The sequence below is a fragment of the Anguilla anguilla genome, chromosome 1 (assembly GCF_013347855.1).
Source record: "Anguilla anguilla isolate fAngAng1 chromosome 1, fAngAng1.pri, whole genome shotgun sequence".
In the NCBI taxonomy this organism is placed as follows: domain Eukaryota; kingdom Metazoa; phylum Chordata; class Actinopteri; order Anguilliformes; family Anguillidae; genus Anguilla; species Anguilla anguilla.
The window spans coordinates 51,271,680-51,293,266 of NC_049201.1; the positions used below are offsets into that span (position 1 = coordinate 51,271,680).

General features: G+C 40.4%; 1 protein-coding gene across 2 annotated transcripts; it reads right to left on the reverse strand.

The window, feature by feature from the left end:
- Positions 1-636: 636 nt before the first annotated feature.
- Positions 637-20,661, reverse strand: LOC118209560 (sal-like protein 3). Of its 2 annotated transcripts, XM_035384982.1 has the most exons (5): positions 19,162-20,661; positions 17,091-17,141; positions 5,544-8,594; positions 4,956-5,296; positions 637-3,433 (listed from the first exon to the last, which is right to left on the reverse strand). In XM_035384982.1, the coding sequence occupies exons 1-5, from the start codon at positions 19,241-19,243 to the stop codon at positions 3,002-3,004; spliced, it is 3,957 nt and encodes a 1,318-aa protein (XP_035240873.1). In that variant the 5' UTR covers positions 19,244-20,661; the 3' UTR covers positions 637-3,001. The 2 variants fall into 2 exon arrangements, with proteins under 2 accessions (XP_035240873.1, XP_035240883.1); XM_035384992.1 differs by lacking the exon at positions 17,091-17,141 and having other exon boundaries at positions 19,162-20,660.
- Positions 20,662-21,587: the final 926 nt, after the last annotated feature.

The window sequence follows — 21,587 nt, forward strand, 5'->3', positions numbered from 1 at the left end:
TGTTAATAATCGGATAGCTTGTTTCTGAATAATTAAATGGATTGTAATCATTTCAAGGGAGCTGTGAAAGATATTGATTCTGGATTTTTTTTTCTTTTTTCCCCCTGGGAGGAGGTTGAAATTGATTTGTTTGCCTCGCATTTGTGTGTTTCAAGTGCTCAGTGTTTTGCTTGTTGTTAGAAATCACAAACTGTGTCTTATTCTGTGGCCAAAGACTGCATTGTGGAATTTTGGTGGATGGGCCGTGGAATTTTTAAAAGAACAGGTTATGCTTATTAGGTTAAAACAGAACAGAGAGGATTATACTAAGATTGACTCATCCATTATTCATATTTGAGAGAGACAGTGATAGAGAGGCTTGAATTGACAAAGAGAAAGACGCATCAACAGAAACTTTAATGACTGATATAACTGCCAGGGCAGCATACTAATTCTGCCTGCTTGAAGTGCCAGCATGTTTGTCCATATCGAATCCTCATACGTGTACAACAGGACAACAGTTTTGCACATTGTGTACCAGAACCAGAAACACAAGTGGAAAATTTTGGGAACAGGATTGTACTTTGCCACATAAGCAGCTCTTAAAATGTTGCTGCCCAAACAAAGCCTATTCAAAAAGTCCAGAAACCTCTAGTGTAATATTAGCTTCCTGGATTTTATTCAATTTCACATGACAAAAATAGTAACCTAGACTACAACATCCATTTCACTCAGTAGATGTGTCAAGCCACGAAGGTTTATACCAATTAAAAATATTGTATCTGAATTTCAATTCCCAAGCAGTTCAGGGGTAGAGGAGGCCTCCTACTCCTCATGGTATCACAGTATAAAAATAGTCTCTTTTCACCATGCTGGGAGGAACATTCAGAACCCCCACCCCCGCTTCTTAAAACAAAATGGGTCCCGGTCTGAGCTGTACTTTCAACAATCAGTCATCCATCAGATTCAATACAGCATTATTTTGCCATCCGACTTTTTTGTGTCAGTCACATCCTGTGTACATTTTCTCATCCCAGTGATGGAAATAAGATTTCACATGACACACAAAGAATCATTGCTTATGTGCTGATTCCTCACTTTTTTCTGGTAAAAGTAAACATACTGCAGAAATATTCAAAAACTGTGTCATCGTTTAGTTGTTGCTGTTGTGTTTTTCTTTTTTTTTTAATTAGTAAATCACAAGACAGCAGGACATCTCCTTAAACCGGAGCAATTCTTACATGTGATTGTCCTCAAATGAGATTACTCGTCCCATCCCAGAGTCAGAAAAAAAGGTTGTTGGGGGTTTGTGTCCTGTTTTTCATTAAAGGGGGAAAAGGGGTCACCCCCCGAGCTTTGATGTTACAATATCACGGTTCACTCGTACAGTTGGTTACATGAGGAAGTTTTCCTTATTCTTCAATTCCACCATGCTGTATGCTGACCCAAAACAACAAAAAAATGAGGTAGTATACAAAATCATACACGGTTAGTTAAAGTTTTAAGTAATTCAGTCTTTTACTTGGGAGTGGAGGGAAAGCCAACAATGTGAGATTTCCGGCTATTTCTATGCTTATGCTACCCAAAAATAATATATAATTGATGAAAGCATTGCTATCGAATCAGTCAAAGTTTTAAAGTGGTCAAAATAATTTGAAGTGATATATAATGATTATACAGGGTTTTTTTATTCTTTGAACATGTATCTTTTATGATGCCCCTGTGAATTTTTCATTTTTACAAATTCCTTGTCATCTCATTAGGGAAAATGCAAGATCTGGTCTGCATTAAAAGTGCTCTGTCAAAAAGCTGGACAACCACATTTAGGCTTAAGAATCAAACGAGGGTAAAAATAATTGCAAATAATCAACATTTTCCTTTCGTTAATGATACTATATCAAAAACTGTCTTGAAGATGTAGGGGAAGAAGCTATGACTTGGCAAAAGCACAAATCGCAGAGATTAAAATGACATGTGATAGCTTGGTCACAGGTTAGAAATTACAGACAAACCTTTTGCTTAAAAAGTGCATACACAAAAACAATGAATAGGATGTCTTTCATTTTAGACATAAATGTACCACAAGGTATACACAGATGGTCATTTAAGATTTGTCTGTAATTATTAGAAAATATTCTTTCAGACAATTTTACAAATGTTGCCTAGTGATACCACAAATGTCAAAATAGCAGCTTACAATACCTCAAATTCTACTTGTACCATGGTGGTACACACGATCATGCCAGATTTCCAAATAAGACTTCACAATGTTCCCTTTTTTCAGATGAAATGACATTTTTGTCTTTATTGAAAGAGACATTTATATTTTAAGTCTGCAGTTAAGAAAAAAAAAAAAGATCAATAAAATGTTGGGGCTATTAAATATATTTTCTTATACCCGCTTTTTTCAATATTATAAATACTAAAGACACTTGACATTAATATAAGACAATGTCGGGGGACTAAATGTAAAGATTAAAATAGTTTAAACAGTTTTCAAGTTTTCTACTTCATGAGAAAAAATATTAGGCGAGCACTAAAACAATGTACTTTAACCTCATAAGTTCAAGGTCCTTATGTAAAAAGCATCCATGAACCACAAAGGAACTAGACAAAGGCCAGTCACTCTTCGCAGTGAAAACCCAGACCTCTTTCATCATTTCAGCCTAACAAATTAGAGGCTAGTTCATCAAATGCGTAAAGATATTTAGGGTAAAACAAAATCCTCAAATGCAGTCAAACATACTGATAGGAACCAAAGAAGTACCATGCAAATCTTGCAAGACAACAGATTCTCAAACAAGAAACAATGTATTCTTTGCATGAGAAAGACAGCAAGGAGCAATGAGCAGGATAGACCAATCTCTACCAAATACCGAATACTATAGTTCCAAAAACCGAAAAAACATAGTCTGTACATAATATAGTACATAGAGTTGAAACGGTTGCCTTCTGCATCTTAAAGCAGTCTTGTTTTTGTTCTTTTGTTTCCTTTCCTTTCTCCTTACCCTCCTTTGCTTTATTAATTGATCCCGATCTCTTTGTTGTCCTCGATAAATCTAGAAAATGGGCGGCCGGGTCCCACCTCCATCCCGGATTTTTCCAGGCCGATCATGGGGGGGCTGTTGCCGGTGTGCGCCCGGTCCATGCCGCCGGAGAGGCTCCCCAGCGAGGGGATGGCGCCCCCACCCAGGCTGACAGGAAGCTGGGGAATGCCACCGTTCTGGATGACAGAGATCTCGTTGTTCTTCATGGCCAGGCCGTTGGTGATGGCTGCGGCGTACTGGTTCCAGAAGCTGGGGTCCACATTCATGGCCCGTGCTGCCAAGTCCTTCTGGAACATCTCGCCGAATTTCATGGCATCGCCGCCCAGCAGAGCCATGGGGTTCTCCACTGACAGGCGGCGCCCCCTCCTGGCAGGGGCATTGTTCCACATGTGGGTACCCATATGAACCTGTGTGAAGGGATTTAGAAAGCAAAAAAGCAAAAAAAAAAAAAAAAATATCAGACCTGATATCAGAACTCAGATTTGCTTCCCTCCTTCCAAATAAAATCTCAGCTTTTGGACTCTGCTTTAACAGAGGTATCATTTTTCTTTTTGATTGCGGAAATAAAGACATTCAATTACCAACAGAATTTAAACTATTACTGAATTATTCACATTTAAAGCACTATTTATGAAGGTACTCTTGATGTTTTCATCACTTTTCAAAATAATTTCCCCCCTTTAAGTCATCTTTTTAGCGAGTCTAACAGAAGCATTGATATTTATCACTCATAATGTAATGCAATTTACTCTAATAAAATGCATCAAATGATAAAAGATATTGTGAAACACTTTTGTAAGCTTGTTTTTTTGTACAGCATTATTGCAGAACTGAGGTGAAAGAGGGATGAAATATGGTGTTGAACTGTTGAAAGACAGTTAAAGATGCCAAAACTTGCTAGTATGCCAACATATCATTACTAATAAGCAATTTTACTATTTTAATTTTGATGAAGAGACATACATCTATAACAGCAGCAGATGAAGATATGCAAAACCTTCACAAGGCATGCTAAAATGCTTTGGGCAGCAAAATGTTTTCTTATTAATAGAATAAAAACCTAAAGAAAAGGAATTTTGTTAAGTAAGTCTCATATGTTGATGTGAAACATGTATTTGTTATGTACATATTTGTTAATTTATGAAAATAAAAAATAAAAATGAATTAGAATGTAATTAGTTTTTCCGTGGATAAAACAAATTAATATTACTGATAATTATAATAACAAATTGATAGTATTATTATTGCTCATAAAGAAAACAAAGGTTACATGAATGATTTTCACAGAAGCGAACAAATTATAATTTCTATAAAATAGTAACACACGTCACACTGTTTTTTGGAAAAAATTAATTTAAAAACATGTATTTCCCTCGATTCCCTAACGATTATGGTTATGGTTTTAAAAATGAATGCTGAGCTACAAAAAATATTTATGAATATATCACTGTGTTTATATATTTCCCATCAAATTATAATTTTGAATCCATATATAATGTGTCAGCAAAAAATTACTAAATTATTTGTAAACGTATCAGTTATTTGCATAAATTCCTGAAATAGATTAACACAAAACATTTTCTAAATGTTTTCATAATTTATTATCATAATATTAAAATAATAAAACTACCAGCTCCTTTACTAGAAGGACAGTAGGACAATTAACCATATTTTCTGTATAATTAAAAAAATCTCAATTTAATGATTGTACTTAAAGGTAGTGTCTTCAATCATTTGTCATTTTATAGGGAATGAGAAATAAAACAGAAAATTTTCCATCGGTCTCTCTTCTCAAACAACAAATAAATATACCAGATTAGCATCCGTTACACTGCATGAATCTTAATTCTTAATAAATGACAATCTAATTAATGATAGGACATAGTGCTTAACACATCAGTAATTATTTACAAGAGCTTCAGACTGTACCTTCAAGTTTCCTTTTGTGGTAAACGCTCGACCGCAGATTGTGCAGCCGAAAGGCTTTTCACCAGTATGCGTGCGTTCGTGAATCTGCAGGGCACTGGCGGAGGAGAAGTTCTTCCCGCACGAGTGGCAGTTGTGTTGCTTGGGGGTCCGGCGGGGAGGTGGCGGCGCCAGCATGGGCGTGATGCTGGGGCTCATTGTTGTCTGGGGTGCCACGGAAACCTGGATGCCAACCGGCAGATGTTGGCCTTCGCTTATGGGGACCGGCTTGCTGTGCCCGTTCATCTCAATTTTGATCATGCTGGGTGCGGTGGTAACAAGACTCGGAGTGCTTTGGCTTGGGCCTAGAACAGAAACAGGTTTGAAATGTCTCAGTTAGTATTATTTTCATGTTATTCTATTTGCTTACATTCAGGCCTAGAGCAAAATCTAGTAAAAACATCGTATTACTTTTTCTGTTTATGTGTTATAAGTTCTGCATGCACACTTGATCTCAGATCATGCAAATGTATGAATACCCTTCTGCATTTTTAGTACATTTTTGGAAGCCCACAGGAATCAAGTTGTTGCAGTTAATGTCTTTACACTTACCACGATCTCTGCTCAGAAACAGCATTCCAAACGGACTCTCCTCCTTGATGAAGGGTCTGCCGGGTGGGGTAGCAGTTAGATCAAGTGCCCCTCCATTTTCAGGCACAGGGGCGGGTGAGGGAGTCTCTGATTTCTCCGACTTGACAGTGGCAGGTGTCTCCTGAGTCCCGTCAGGGATGTTGGCACCTGGCGACTTGGAGCGAAGACTCTCAGCGTGGCTAGGGGCAGGAGACAGGGCCTGCATGGAGCAAGAGGACTCAGACATTGCAGGGCTCCCAGGGCTCTGGCTCTCCAGGTCACCCACTGCTGAGGAAGAGTCATTTGTCAGGCGATCATTCTCCATGAAACCGTTCTCTGTCGCTGACTTGAGCCCACCAAAACAGTGGGTCATGTTCACGGTGGAGTCAATCATCTTCATTTGGTTTTCCAGGGCAGCAATACTGGAGATTACAGAGGGCGGGGAGTTCGGAGACATGCAGGAGTAAGGGAGGAGGGGTTTGGAGGGGTCGAAGTCTCCATCCTTGAACTCTGCCTCGTCCTCCATGGACTGCTCCATTTCATCCAGCAGATCGTCATCATAGCTGCTCATGTCATCTAAGCTCTTTTCGTCAAAAAGTTCAGTGTCCATGTCCTGGAAGCCCTCAGGCAAAGGAGTGTTGGGGATCTGACCTCCCATGTGCATGCGGATGTGCTGCTGCAGGACCACGGCATTGGTGAACTTTTTCTGACAGATGGGGCATGAGTGCTGGACCCGTAGAGGGGGCTTGGATCTGTGCACACCAAAATGTGTTTTCAGGTTGCCTTTAGTGGTGAACGCCCGGCCGCATATCTTGCATTTGAAGGGCCTCTCCCCTGTGTGGATGCGGTAGTGCATCTTCAGGGCACTCTGACAGCTGAGCACGCGATGGCAGATGACGCACTGGTTGGGGTCGGTCATTTTTTTGTCGATGTTCTCCACCAGCTGCTGCAACTTCGAAGTCTCTGAAGTTTGCATAGAGTCAAGGAGGCCCCCGAAAGGAAACTTAGCCTTGAACTGATCAGAAATCATTGGAAGTACAGGGTTGGAGACTGAGGAGGGCGGGGTGATGGGTTCGGCAACCTGTGAGGTTGTAGTCGTGGTTGTGACGGTAGCCGACAGGGTGACTTGAGTCACTGTGGCAGTGCTCTCTCCCAGCCTAGTCGTGCAGGTGGGGGGCAGGTGAATCCCCTCTGGTTTCAGGACAGGGGGCCCATCTGGAATGAGGTTAGGCTGCGGAGACTCCAAAGCTGCAGACAGACTAGTCTCAGCATTGATGAGGTTGGGAGACAAGGACGTGCATTCGCTTGAATCGGGGGAGCGTCTCTGTGGTGACCTGCTTAAGGGTGTGAGGCTTGGAGAATCACTGTAGCCCCCCATGCTGGGCAAAGTGGGGGGGAGCTGGAGGCCCACTGAGGTGGGGACGGTCGGCAATACAGGCTTGCTGTCCAGCCAGGTGGTCACAGGCTTCTCAGGTGGCAAAGACATCCCATACGGGATGCCAGAGCTTGTGGGCACATTGTCGAGGTATTCTGGTACCGGGTAAGGGTTCATCTGAATGTGGGGGTACTTCTCTTTGTGCCTCTGAAAGTGAACCTTCAGGTTTCCCTTGGTGGAGAAGCGATTACCACAGATGTTGCATTTGAAGGGTCTCTCCCCGGTGTGAGAGCGCAGATGGATCTGCAGGGCACTGTCGCTGCCGAACACCTTAGCGCAGAACCTGCACTTATGCTTGAAGAAGGGGTCCTCAGAGCTGGGCTTGGTGTCAAACACCGAGACATTGGGCGGCTTCCCCTTGCGGTGCTTCATCAGAGCGGAGAGCGGGTCCAGGGCGTTGGCGGTGGCAGCGATGCTGGCCAGTGGGTTAGGGAAGATGACGCTACTGGAGGAGCTCTGAGGTAGCAGTGGCAAGTTGGAAGATGAGCTGAGGAGGCTGCTGTGCCCCAGCGAGGGGGGGCTCGATGAGTGGCGCGGTTGGGAGGAGGAGGAGCTGCCAGTTGCACTTCCCCCACCGTTTGTGTGCGTACTTGCGAGAGAGCAGGGGGGCAGCAGAGAAGAGGAGATTGTGCCACAGCCAGAAGGAGGGAGGCTGGATCCGACCGAGGCCGAAGTGCTGTTGTTTATCCCTGGGTTGGACTGCCCGCTGCTGGCCTGCGAGACTCGGGACTGTGGGCCCTCCAGGGCAGACGTTAGTGAAACAGAGGTTTGCCCGTTAACCGAAGGGGGCATCCTAATGGGCAGCTGGTGGACAGGGGGTGTGATGAAGCCCTGCAGCTGGAGCTGGCTTGGGGTGGGGACTGAGGAGGGGCCCTGGGGGCCAGCGGAGGAGGTGGAGGAGGAGGCCAAGGCAGCCTGCAGGGGCTGCCTGTTCATCATAGCGACCTGACTGCGGATTTGCTCAATGAGCTGAAGCTGGTGTATCTGCTGCTGCTGCAGTGCCATCAGCTGATCCAGAATCATGGGGATGGCCACAGTGGGCACCCCGCCGGTCACTGCCCGGAAGCTCTGAGAGAACTGGGCCACGGCCACCCTGGTGCTGTGGAGGGTCTCGAGGGTCACGTTAGTGTTTGGCATGGCGTAGCTGGTCAGAGAGGATGGGGCGTCGATCTGAGGTAGGGGAACGTCCGGCGGGGACGAGGCCTCCGGTTCCTCCGGCTCGACCGTCTTCTCGGGGGACTCTTCCACCTCCATGGGCTCGTCCTCCTTCTCGGCCACGCCCTGGAGCGCTAGCTCCGCGCACCCATCGTCGCCCTCGGTGGCCGTTCGGCTGTCCTCGGCGTCCTCGCTCTCGGCCGGGTCGCTCGGGCAGCTGGGAGCCGGGGACAGCTCGGCAGGGTACTCCTGCGTGTCGGGCGTCGCCTCGTCCTCATTCACGATCAGAACCAGGGGGTTCTTGGTGCAGCTCTTCAGGTGCTCGCAGAAGTCAGACCACTTGAAGAACTCGGCGCAGCACTTCTCGCACACGTGGGTCTCTTCACTCCCGCTCCGGCTCTCGTTCCCACTGTCTGCATCGTCCACTCCTTCCCCCGGAGCTGCTGCAAAGGGGGGGAGGGTGTTGAAGAGTACGATTGGGAGGGGGAGAGGGGGGCAAGGACAAGAAAAGAAGAAAATAAATCAGGAGAAATTCATTAGGGATTCTACACAACAGCCCCTGCTAAGATTTAACCTTTTTTTCTTTTTTAACATAACCAAAATCAATATTTTTTTTTTACTCTGAACAAATTGCCCTACTTCACCAATTCTCAAGACCCAGTTTGTGTATTCTATCCCTCTCCTTATACCCAGCTAATAATTTTCTTTGCACAATCCATCAAATTATGAGGGCCTATCAATTGTGGATACTGCCGCTTAATGAAATTCCATAGACACTATTGATTTCCAATATTTTCATACAATTCACAGCTGCCTTGTCTGTTGGGTACAAATCAAGTCTTTGATAGACTCATTAGGATTCTCCTTTGCTATCAAGCATCCTCATTTCCACCAGAATTCGAAATGCCTTTGCCACTTCACTTAACATTACCAAACTAATATGTAACCTCTGTGTTTAAAGCAGCAGGTACACTTAACCTTAGCAACTACATAGAACAGGAATTTATAGTTTGAGAATAATAATATAGGTTTTTCGTATAGTTAATTTCCAAAAATGAATGTTCCATATTTATCCTGACATACAATGAAGTTGAGAAATAAAAGTTGCATTTTTTTTTCATTCACAAATGAGAGACATTCTCTTTTTAAGAGAGGAAACATCAAGTTCTTTGGTACCTACTTTCTTTTTTCTTTCAAAAAAAGGACACAACAAATTACATGCTAGTGCCATGGCAGAAAAGCCACTAATTAGTTGCATATGTTTAATCACTGTTATAAGAAGCCACTTCCTCTTGCTTGTGTTGTCATCATCCACCATGTAACAAGCATGTTCAATGAACACAGCTCTAATTCACACCTGATCAAATATGTCACTGCACAGGATCGAGAAACCAGCAAGAGCAACATTTATGTCTACTTGTCATATGTTTCTATAGATCTGTAGCAGATCTCTGGCAGATGGCACTTTAATTATTCTCTGTTGTGTTCCTTCTACATTCATGACAGTCTTCATCACCACTTTAGCTCTAACACTAGCTATATCATCTGAAACCATCCAACTTAATCAGACAATATGAAAATGTCTTGCTTTATTTTACCTATTGCAAACAAGACACATGCATTGTTCTGTAGCCCAGCTGTGTCACTCTCAAGATAGTAATGGATAATCTGACAGTTTGACATGTGAAAACTGACAGTAAAAGAAAATGTGCTGAATTACAGAGTGGTGAATGCCACCATGACATGAAGATCCTTTTTGTGAACATGGTTTCTGTGACATTTCACTTCATGACATTTTTGTTTGGCCACATAAATAATCACATTTTTATGACGCTTGATTATTTTTGGTAATCACAACTAAAACCGAGGTAAAAACATGGCACAATTGCTGTTTAGATTTAAATCAAACAAAAATACTAATTAAAATGACGTGTTTTGTGCAGTTTATCTATTTTAATCTTTATCTGCACACTGTTTTTAAATAATATTGTAATTCAGTCATGTGAATACATCCTACAGTTTCCTCACCACCGCAAAAATAATAATCACGATCAAATTGTCTTGTTCCGGCAATGTATTCAAAAGCAACAAGGCCTCAAAACACAAAAGGCACGCACATTCAAACAGGGAAGCTCTCTGAGTGCTTTACTTGTCAGATCAGTCCGAATGTTTCTGAATGCCATCCCCCGACGTACTCAAGCACACACTGTGGTGCCGCCTTTGTGACTCCCCTGCATTAAAGACTGGTACACACTGCTCAAAAGATGGTGCAGTGTGTTCCTACTCCACTATTGTCATTTCAAAGAGTGGGCCGGATGACCCGTTTCCTTGATTCTTTTTTTTTTTTTTTTTTGCTATGGCTTGGGTCTCTTTAAATGATTAATTAGTAAAGGAATTTATCATCCTGTTCTAATTCCTTGCCATGGGGGCATTCCCACCATTTGGGTCTGGGTTTATTTTATATAATTAATAATCAACAAAAAAAAGCCTTTGGAGGAACTATTAGCTATTATTCGGTGCCCTCGGCACAGCTGACGCCATTCTCAGAAATAATTTTATTTTAATATGCAGAGTGACTCACCGAAATGACCTAAAAAGCCATAAATATTATCTTCTATATGATAACTGGAACATGAAATAGTTTCTCAATAACTGATACTTCAATTCAATAGCCTTGCATTTTCTCGCTTTATATTTGCATGTGTTAAGAAATACTGTGATCTTCCAATCTATATCATGCATTTCTGAGTGTTTTCATAGCACATAACACGATGCATTGGAAATGGGGGAAAAAAACGTGCGCATAAGCACAAATCTCTTTAAACGATCAACTGACAGAAGGGCTCATTTACATAATTGAGGGTCGAAAGGTCAGGTTAAATTAGTAGGAATTGTTGAGGGCAGATTAGTTAGTAGCATAGGCATTATTGTCATTTTTTATATTTAGTTTTCCTAATGTATTTACAATTTTTCTTTTGAACAAAATCAACAACATTTAAATTTTGTGTTCACTTTGTTAGAGTGAAACAATCGTGTTTTGGTTTGACCATGTAATAAGCCATACAATAAATTCAGCTAAAACAATTTGATATCACAACTGACACAGAAGCAAGCTATGCACATTACTGGAAAACATTTGGAGAAAACAGATTGAATTTATAAATCAAGATGTGTCAGACAATTAAAAAATGTATTTGCACCCTTGCAAAAATTCAGATTTTATAAATGTTTTATATGGTTATTTGAAAGAGATAATTATGAACAAATAGCGGACATATACAATTTTTCTGGACATCCCATTGCAAAACCACTGTACTGCCAAGAGCACTGCGTTCAAGAACAAGCAGAATACACTCAATTAGATCATTTAACTGATGAACAAAATTCTGCAAAACGTGAGATGATGATTATTCTTTATATGTGCTTAAAATATCTAATTTTAATCTATTATTGTCCATGTTATCGCAAAGTTTTTAATTAAACGTCACCACTTTGAGAAACTGTGTTACAGATGTGAAATTACATTTTTTTAATATTGAGATTTTGTAGGGAACCAAAGAGAAAAAGCAACCCTTTGATCTTAATAAATAAAAATAATTTGTATCACAAATCCAGCAGCTGTTTAATAGTGTATAATTGGCCAAAAAAAAAACCTAAAGTATAATTTCATTTTCTATATTGCGTAAACATATTTATATTCTAACAGCAGCAAGTGGGCTTGGAATTTCAGTCTATATTGCTAGTGCGTTAGAAACAATATACAAAAAAATATACCCAGGAAATCTTTAATCTATAAATGAAACTTATGAGGTATTTTATTTTCAGGAGGTTATCAGGGTTGTGAGGTACAATGGGTGGGTTAAACAGGTCACCAAGGACAATTTCACAATGGGATTTGTAAGGCCTATTGATACATTTTAGTTTTTTTTTCTTTATTCAAAATATACCTTCGCTACATTCAGTCAGTTCTCTGTCAATAAGCTTATCAGCCACAATAAAAGCCAGTGTTCTAACGAACGCATTTAAATAAATACAGCGGACAGCAGTACACTTTTAAGTCCGTTCAAATGTATATTTGCTTATGACATATCAGCTGCGTCCAGATCTTGCTTTTAAATGTAAAAGAGTATTTTAAATTCCTGCTGGTGTGTGTGTGTGTGCATGTGTGTGTGTGTTTTGAGAGAAACAGAGAGAACTGTATTGATTCACATGTAGCACAAGGAAAGGGGCATAAAAAGCCAATTCGCTTTTCATTCCTTTAAAAGTCTTTCCCCTCTCAAATGCAAATATGAAGCTCAAGACAATCAATAGAAGAATGGTAGACTTAGAATCATTGTATCCGCTATCTTCCAGAGCAATCTTTGGCATGCTAATTGAAACCACTAATCTGACATATTATATCAGATAAAGTATTCATGCTCTCTACTGATTAACTAAAAGCCACAGAGTAATCTATTGAGCAATGTATTGAGCAATTACAAACTCACCATTCTTAACAATTTCCAGATAAATTTACAAGATGCACACACACACACACAGACATGCACACAAACACACACACACATCACAATCACTATTTTCAAATTCTAAACATGACTATTTAAAGTTTAGCTTCCTTTCAAGATGTTGAAAAAGCAATCAGCTCTATTTCTTGAGATTGTCTATCACTTGGTACCACTTTAAGGCCCGCCGGTTTGAAAACAGCAACTTTTTTTTTACAAGAGCTGTTTCTTTTTTTCTGCCCTTGTTCAAACCTTTTCTTGAAAGAAAGCAAATGGAATGCAATAAATGTCTGTTCCTCCACAGGTCCGGAGCCCCGTTAACATAAATCGCATTTAAACGCTCCTGCTTTTGTCCCACGATGGAACGCTCTTATGACATCACATGTTCACGTATTTCCAAGGTTACGCGGGTGCAGGACGGTGGGGCCCGCAGCCTCTCGTGAAGCACGATAAATTAGGGAGAGCTGATTGCGCTGCACCCCTCCTTTAAAATGCATTCCTTTAAAGTATTTAAGAAAGCTTGGAATCTTTAAAAGAAAGATGAATCACTGCAGGTCTGACCCAAGCTGTGAGACAGAAGGCAGAAAATAAGGAAGCCTGCTGAGCAGAACAATGTTGAGAAATTCCTGCATGAATGACACTTTTTTTCCACTGCCCCTAACCACCCCCCCCCCCCCCCCCCCCCCCCCCCCCCCCCCCCCCCCCCCCCCCTCCACAAACACACACACACACACACACTCACACAGCCACACACACTCTCACTGCTTGGCTCCGTGTGTCCTGTGCAGACAGCCCGGTTACGAGGGTAGATGGGAGAGGGTGCTTGCGAACGTGCCGACAATGTCCCTCGTCTCTCAGCTAGCCTCTTGCGATGTGCGTGACGGGCTAACCCCTCCTCCTCCTACTCCTCCTCCTCTTTCTCGGCGTCCCGCGGCTTTACACCTGTGACGGAGTCACCGGGAGCTCTCTCTGTTTCACAGACGGGACCCTCTTACTAACGGGTACAGTATGACTCTATTTGCTTCCTAACACTGAGGCCTTTGTCACTGTGTGCAGATGTGGAACAGCCCAAACATTAGCGATTTGTTTGTGTACGCTTGTGATACAGTACTCAATAATGGCACTTTTGTACCCAGATGCTGGATTGCATCATGTTGACTGGCCCTCTTAATTGGGCATCATATTTATGTACATTTCCAGTGCTTGACTATAATTAAAAGACAGCCATCTATGTGCACTCTTTCTCTCTCACACACACATACACACACACACAAACACACGTACATACACACACACACGCACACATACATACATACACACACACGCTCACATACATACCTACATATATACACACACACATACACACTGCTTTTCTGAAACATCTTTGGCACATCTTGGTGGGTGGTCCCAATGCCTGCACCAAATGGTGAGGCTGGATTTAAAACAAAAGCCAAACAAAGCTGCAAAAAGGGAAATGAGGGACTACCATGTTGTTATTGCTCTCCCTGGAAGTTTCTTGAGTTTTCCAAATGCACAGTAAGACACACACACACACACACACACACACACAATCCTACTATTATATCAGACTTTGCAATAATGGTAAGATACAAGGGTTACACTAAACCTGTTAAAACATATGAGCGCTACCAACACATTTCCAAAATATTTATACCAACATCATAAACACATAATCCTGAAGCTGGTGCACTGGTGACATTCATCTCATGTCACTGCTTGACTTTATCAACATAAACTGAAACAAATAAATTGAATTAACTAAAGGCAACATCAAAACCATACAGGTGTGTTTTTGTGTGAGCGTGGTGTGTGCAATATAAGTGTTACGGGTTTAAATAAATATATATGTGTGTGTGTGCTTTATTATATATATATATATATATATATATATACCGGTGCGTGTGTGTTTTCATTACAAAAAAAGCAAATAGCGCAGGAAAAGGAAAAAAGAATCCTGAACAGAGATTGTTCTCAGAGGTGTAGGCCCCTGGGGACAGCTCTGAATGACTGGGTACTGAGGAAGTGCTCGGATGAAAGTCTGTCTCTCAGCGTTAACACTTTCTACAACATGGGCAAGCCGTCGGTGCCAAGGTCAATGGTGCAGATGTGGTAATTGCATTATGAGCTTGACATCTAGCGGCCGCCCCTGGCAGGGCAAGGCAGGCAAAGGTTAAGTCAGCAGGCCCTATCAAAGCGCTCCTAACGACCCCCCGATACCCCCCATCTGCTCAGGGAGGCCTACAGAAGCGTGTTGGCGTTCCATACAATCTGTACCTTCACTAGAAGGCCTCACAAAAAGGGCTCCTAATGTGCTACATTTGACAACAACGCAAAACCAATACAAAGGGGACGCGCAAAAAAGGTCAAGTCGACTCCAGGGCTTAAGTAATGTATAAATACCAATTAAACACCAACTGGGAAGTGGAGATGACAGCCGCGCGATCATGGCAGAGATCTTATCAAAGAGAAAGAAATTAGGGAACAGGCTCCACGTTAAAGATATTTTAATACACCTGCGTTCTGTAGAATTTAGTTTCCCTATAGGTTGTTCTGCCTGGGTGCTGTTGGGTAATAGGAAGTGGGTTTTAGCTGAGCGAGAGTGAGTTGAGGCAGGTATTTTGGCCTGGTTGTGTCCCAGACGTATTTGAACAAAATTGATATCGGCGGAACAGGTTGTCCAAGATGCATTAGTGCGCCATAAAGAACTGTTAGCTTTGATGTTCTGAGCTGAACCACCGGGCAGAAATTGATCACAACTGAATGAATCACGTTTATCGGCGGACCTAAGCTAACATAACCAATATTTAATCATCTATTCGACTGCTGACACCTGTCTTTTCTTTCTTGACAGATGTACTAACTGAAGGATTTTTTTTTCATTCCATCTTAAATTTCAGACAATCAGTGTTACATGCGGCCAACTCAAAGGCAGATTCACACAGCATTTATTTTTGTTACGGGAGTTAACGCATCAGTGTTTTGTCAGGATAGTCAAAGGATAGGAAATATTGTTAAATTTTACTGTTTACAAACCATGGCGAAAAACAGTCTGAAAACTAGAAATGCTTCACTGCCATCCAGAATGCTGCTTAACCTACCAATTTGATGAGCAAGTTAAAATACACTTAAAAAAATATAAATTATCCATTTCTTTCACTTGATGTCCTGATGTTATCTAGTCCAACAGTTAACCTTTAATTTGCATATTAAATATTCCAGTTGATTTCTTATGAAATCAAACCTTTCGTGCTGAATGAAATCACAAATAACAACCATTCAGGTGACAGATTATCTTTCGAGCACCTAACATGAGGTGGTGTGCATTGGTAGAGGGTGAGGGGTTATCATTCTTAGTTCGCTTCTAATTGTAATCATTTCTGAACTTAAGTAAAAACAGTTAATGTGCAGATACAATAATCCCTCACCAGATAACCACTGTTTTAGTTGATCCACAAATTGATCAACTAAAACCAATTATTTAAAAAAAATATCATGCTCTCTAAATGCAAGTAACCATTACATTAGTATCAGCTCAGTTATTTCACCCGTTTGTGTACTGAGTGTTCGCTAATTTGGGTACTATTTAAATGAATAACATGCATGCCCAACAAGGCAATATGATTTGCCTATTGGTAAAGCAGAATCATATGTATGGATGAGATGTATGCCAGTATGCATTTTCTTCTTTTTTATTTCAATTGTGCCTTCAGAAGTACCACATGGCTAGCATAGAATAGTAGCAAAATAATACCACAAGCCATATATTTTTTTCAAACATCTAAAAATAAAATAGCCTGTCTTTATAACCAAGAGATATACATATACTAAATTCTGTTTAAATAGCCTATATAATCATGTCATAGGTGTAGAACTGTCAAAGACTCCAGAAAGATGGGAACAGCAATGATTTGTCCAGGGTACCCAAGTAGCTTTTAAGATCATCACTAAAAATGCTGACTTCAAAGATATCATCTTGCCCATACATATGTGAAGGAACAGTGGATTTCAGCTTGTCACTACAGCATTATGGGAGAATTCTGAGTTCTGAAGAGGATCTGCCTTTACACTATGGTATCTATGTGAAAGACTACATTTTTGTAAGCAAAAATAATTACTACCTCACAGAAAATATTTGTCTTAAAGTCATCTTATTTGACTGCTGTATTTGACAGACCAAACTCACACGAGTGTGAATGAAAAAAACATACTGTATGGAGTTGACCATTTATAACCATATTATATTACAATGTATTATGTGACCAGAAATGTCAAAGCAATATTGAAAAAGCAAACAATGCCAGCAGAAATGTGTTATGAGATAATTACTCTAAATTATGATATGATATGTACACCAACTCTATCCAATTCAAAGTAAAATAAATTCTAATTTTGAAAGAATGTGTCAATTCAACTTGCCAACATTTTTTAAAGCACCCGCCTTCATCCATAGTTCTTCATCCACTACATCTGTGAAACACAATTGGTAGAAATTACTTCATAGGATTATGGTATTAAAGATTATGGTCTTAAGGTCTGCATATAATAATCCATATGCAATAAGGATGAACATGCATTTACCAGTATAAGCAGATTTTCAAAAATATTTTCTAAATGACATAGGATAAGGAACATAATTTGAAAAAAATTCAAAGTAATAAATGATGAGTATCAATGTACTTCTGAACTACCACTAGACAAAACGTGTTTTTTTCAACTCCTTTTTATTGGTAGCAATTTTGCGTTTTGAGAGTGTTCGTATTCAGTCGGTTGTAGTTATTTCTATTGCTATAACTTTTTATTCTGAATTCCTCATAGAGATGAGAGTATAGAAATCACATAGAGAGACTCTTTCACGCCGCTAGAATAAACCCTTTCAACTGGTCATGTTGTCATTGAGACTGATAGGAAACAAGCCAAGTGCGAGATTGTATGTGATAAGGTAAACAAAAAACATTACCATGACAAAAAGATACTTTGCCCTTAATCTGCCCCAGCATATGCAAGGCTTTCTCTTTAACCTCGACAACAACTGAAATCAAATGTGGAAAAAGATTCGAAAGATCAGATAATACTTGATCTCGTCTTCCATTTCCTTCCCACTATGAGTTCCCTTCCACTTCACAGAGTAGACAAAATACAAATCGTATAATTTGCAGCAAAAAGAAAACATGCTTTTTTTTACACTTCGTTTTAAGAAAAATAAGACATACACGTTTAGCGCGAAAAAGGCAACCAGCTAATGCACAGCAAAAAAAAAACTGAAAGGCATTCCGAAAAATTCGATAACATAGAAGACACATAAAATGTACGTGAAATCTGCAATCAAAGTAAAATTCTTAGAGCCTACTGTACTGACCTTGCCACAAACTACTTAAACATTTACTCATAATCTAGCCAAACTCTAAAGTCATGACATCGTATCGGAGAGATTCTCGCTAATAATACAGCGGACTTTAAAATTAAACATAATCTCGGTGAGGTGTAATGATTGCATTCCTCTTTTTAAAAATCTAATTTTTACATTTGCTTATTTTAAAAATAAGAATACTGGCAACGTTAAAATTTCTGTGACACGAATAATGTAGCCACATTTAATTTCTCAGTGTTTAAATTTGAGGAAATTCGGACTTTCTCATGGCTGGGTTTAAACGTGTGCATACAGCTGTATTATATCATGCATTGTGAGATTAATGAATCCTAATACTGACAATTAATTTAACCTGTTTATATTATTATATGGCAACTGTCGAATGCATCTAGAAGTAAACAGCAATTCACCACATTATGGTATATAAATAAGACACACCGCAAACCATGGAGTGTTAATCATGTTCCACAGCAGAAAAAGGAAATAGTGGTGCTAAAAGTTAAGCTTTATTTTTAACTCCGTTCGTCGGTCTCTTGGTTGAAACCGGTTGAAGCCTTACCCTGACTGGCTAACTAAGGCTTCAAAAACTTTAACGAGCTAGCCCATGGGCACAGCCTCTCTCTTCTGGACTTAAATTCTGTCTGCTTCTAGAATTTAAACTGAAAGTGGTAATTAGCGTCAATAATTAAATGTATCACTAGCAATTTTATGATAGGCCTATTTGATTTTGAAAAGACTACACATCTTGTTGATTTCTCAGAATACAAGGCAGCAATTGAGAGGCACGATACTGAACTATACTATGGAAATAGTGTAGGTACTTCCTTTGAACCAACTGATTCAATAAAACGAGTATTTAAATATGAGTATTTTATACATTTTATACCGGTGTCAATAAAAGTACCAAAATATAACGCCCTCAACTGAAGCCCGTATCTTATCAGTAGAATCACAACGGATGTCAAAGGCTACATTTGTAGCGCGAGTTTCATCTAGCCTTCAAAAAAGTTGGCTGCACATTTTGTGAAATTGTGCAACTTGCGTGGACCTGTTAATTCTTTTAAAATAGTCGCATATTACCCTATATTTCGTCCAATAAGAGTATCCAGAATGACTTACCATTTTCTGAAACTACCCCTGCTAGTGTCGGTTCCTCGTCCGATTTGAGATGCTGTGGCTTTGCTTGCTTGCGGCGGGACATGCTGCTGGTACGCTGAGACTTGTTTCTGCTTTTTGCAGATACATCAGCAGCGAGCGAATAAAAAAATGTTCACAAATAGTCGAGTTGCAAAATTACGGAAATTAGCTGGTGTTGCTGTTGTGTGGATTGCGCATGTCGGTATATAATTATGATAGTGAATAATGCATTGCGATTAATGGTGCTGTGTGAGGGGGATTGGCTGAAATCCAGCGGACACGCACTAGATATGGAAATGAGGGACGGACTCAGCAATTAGCTGTTTCGCTCTCAAAACTATCTGTCTCCCTGCTCGCTGTCCACCTCCTCCGACAACGAATACACCGTGTATTACGCCCTACACTTAGGGGGTCTTCACTTGTGGAAGGTCAGACTGTTTTCCTTTTTTGTGGAGTTTTGCCTCTTAAGTTCGAGATTCATCGCGAGCTTGTTTGGTCTTTTCTGTCCCACACTTCAGTCATCGTTGTTGTATGTTCCACTGGCTTTAAATGCTACGTTGATAATGACGGACTAATACAGACTTTATCAAATGAGTTCATATTTTTCCATTCATTGTCTCGCGTTCTCTGGTTTCTATTGACGACTGTCCCATGAATGTTCTCTCATTCTCTGGTTCGGGGACTATGAGGGTCCTCCTAGTTTTATTTCTACAAAATTGTTTACTAAGTCGTCCTTTTAGGTTATTTCCTACATTTCACGTGCATTTACGTCGTCCTTTATTAGGCTACAAGAGTTCCTGGCGGGTGGATTTCATTCCCGGTGAAACGGTGGGTAAAGTCAGCGTTTTTGAAGGCAAGTGTTTTTTTGTTTTTTTCTGAATACGTAAACGGCAAAGAAAAAAAAAACTGTTCAGCAGTTCAGTTATTGTATTGCCGGCCCCGCTTAATGTTCGTATAGGCTCCTGAAGTCCGTTAGAATAACAATAAACTCCTTCGAATTGTTGGAAAAGTTTTACAGGAACGGAGCACCGGGTTGCCTTCGGGCAGTCCGTACGTTGTGTCAAATGACGGCAAACGTCTTCGAGTCTTCCCTTTCACCGGAAAAGAAAGAAAAGAGAGAAAAAGCACACACTGGACGGTATGGGTCAGGTCCTCTCTCTTTCCTCTCGACACCACATACACTGTCGGCTGTGCGGTCACCCCGAGTCGCTGTCCAAATTCCCTTCTCCGGATTAAAGCGTCATTTAGGTTAGAATGTATGATCTTTCCTTTTTCTGCTCCAACTCTTCGGATTCCATGTACAGATGAGACGGGCATAAAAGTTTGACGAGTGCGTGTAATGGATCTTTACGAGATGACCGCTCGGTAAAGGAGAGGTTTGATGTTACTGTTGTTGCCTGTGTCTTTATCTCCGCGTGTGCAGACTGTTGTTATGTGTGCGAGAGAGTTAAGCTGCAGTCTTTAGTGTGGCCCATTGCGCTGTGCGACCGCTAGGATGTACCACACAGTTACTGTTTAAAACGTTCCACCGACTCCACGACACCACTTCCTTACTAGATTTTGTATCATAGACTACCACTTGCTATATATATATATATATATATATATATATATATATATATATATAGGCTAATATATACGTATATATATTCAAACATACATCCATGCATAAATAGCCTCCTTAAGACTTTCAAAAAAGAATTATGATCGTGAACCACTACAGGTAATGAGATAATTGCCAAATATATATTCAACCTACTTGCTTTAACAATAACATAGTCTAGATGTGAACAGTGATACTATTTTGAATTTTTTACGAGTTCGTTTAAGTCTTTTAAAATGGTTTTAGTTGTAATGGAAAAAAATGCCTAAAACTAACATACTTTGCTTGTATGGTCCATATGCGCTCCGTATATTGATTTGTATGAACAGAACTGAAGCCAAAAATCATTCAGGCTCCCTCAAACGGTAAGAAATAGGTAATACTGAATATTTCAAATTATATAACAATATTGTTTTAATATCACGTAACTTAATTCGGCTTTGGGAACTATTATGTTTTAGTTTGTGTTCTGGGGGAAAGGGGAAGGCGAAGGTAAATGCATGTTATCTTTGTTCTTAAACTAATCAGATTTAAAACAGAATTAAACGTAGGCTAACTGCTTTGTACGCTCTTTGTGTCTGCTTTATAAAGAAAGCTGTGCTACATACTCTAGTATTCTTTCCATGGGGTAAGTAAATTACTAAAATCTGTCACTGTATCATATTTATATACAGATCTATACAGATGTGAGTTAAAAGGGGTTTTGTGAACGGGGGCCAAGTGAATTTGTGGGTGTGGGTGGGGTGTGTCACTTGGGTGCATATTTATTGTTTCATCTTTTCTCCGTATTTTATTTCTTTTTGAT

Excerpts from the sequence above, each read along its gene's own strand:
- LOC118209560 (XM_035384982.1), bottom strand. The coding sequence starts at position 19,243 with ATGTCCCGCCGCAAGCAAGCAAAGCCACAGCATCTCAAATCGGACGAG. Across the intron at positions 8,595-17,090 it reads GGGTGCTTTAAAAAATGTTG|CAGCTCCGGGGGAAGGAGTG; the intron begins GCAAGTTGAATT and ends CCCCCTTTGCAG. Across the intron at positions 3,434-4,955 it reads CCACAAAAGGAAACTTGAAG|GTTCATATGGGTACCCACAT; the intron begins GTACAGTCTGAA and ends CCCTTCACACAG.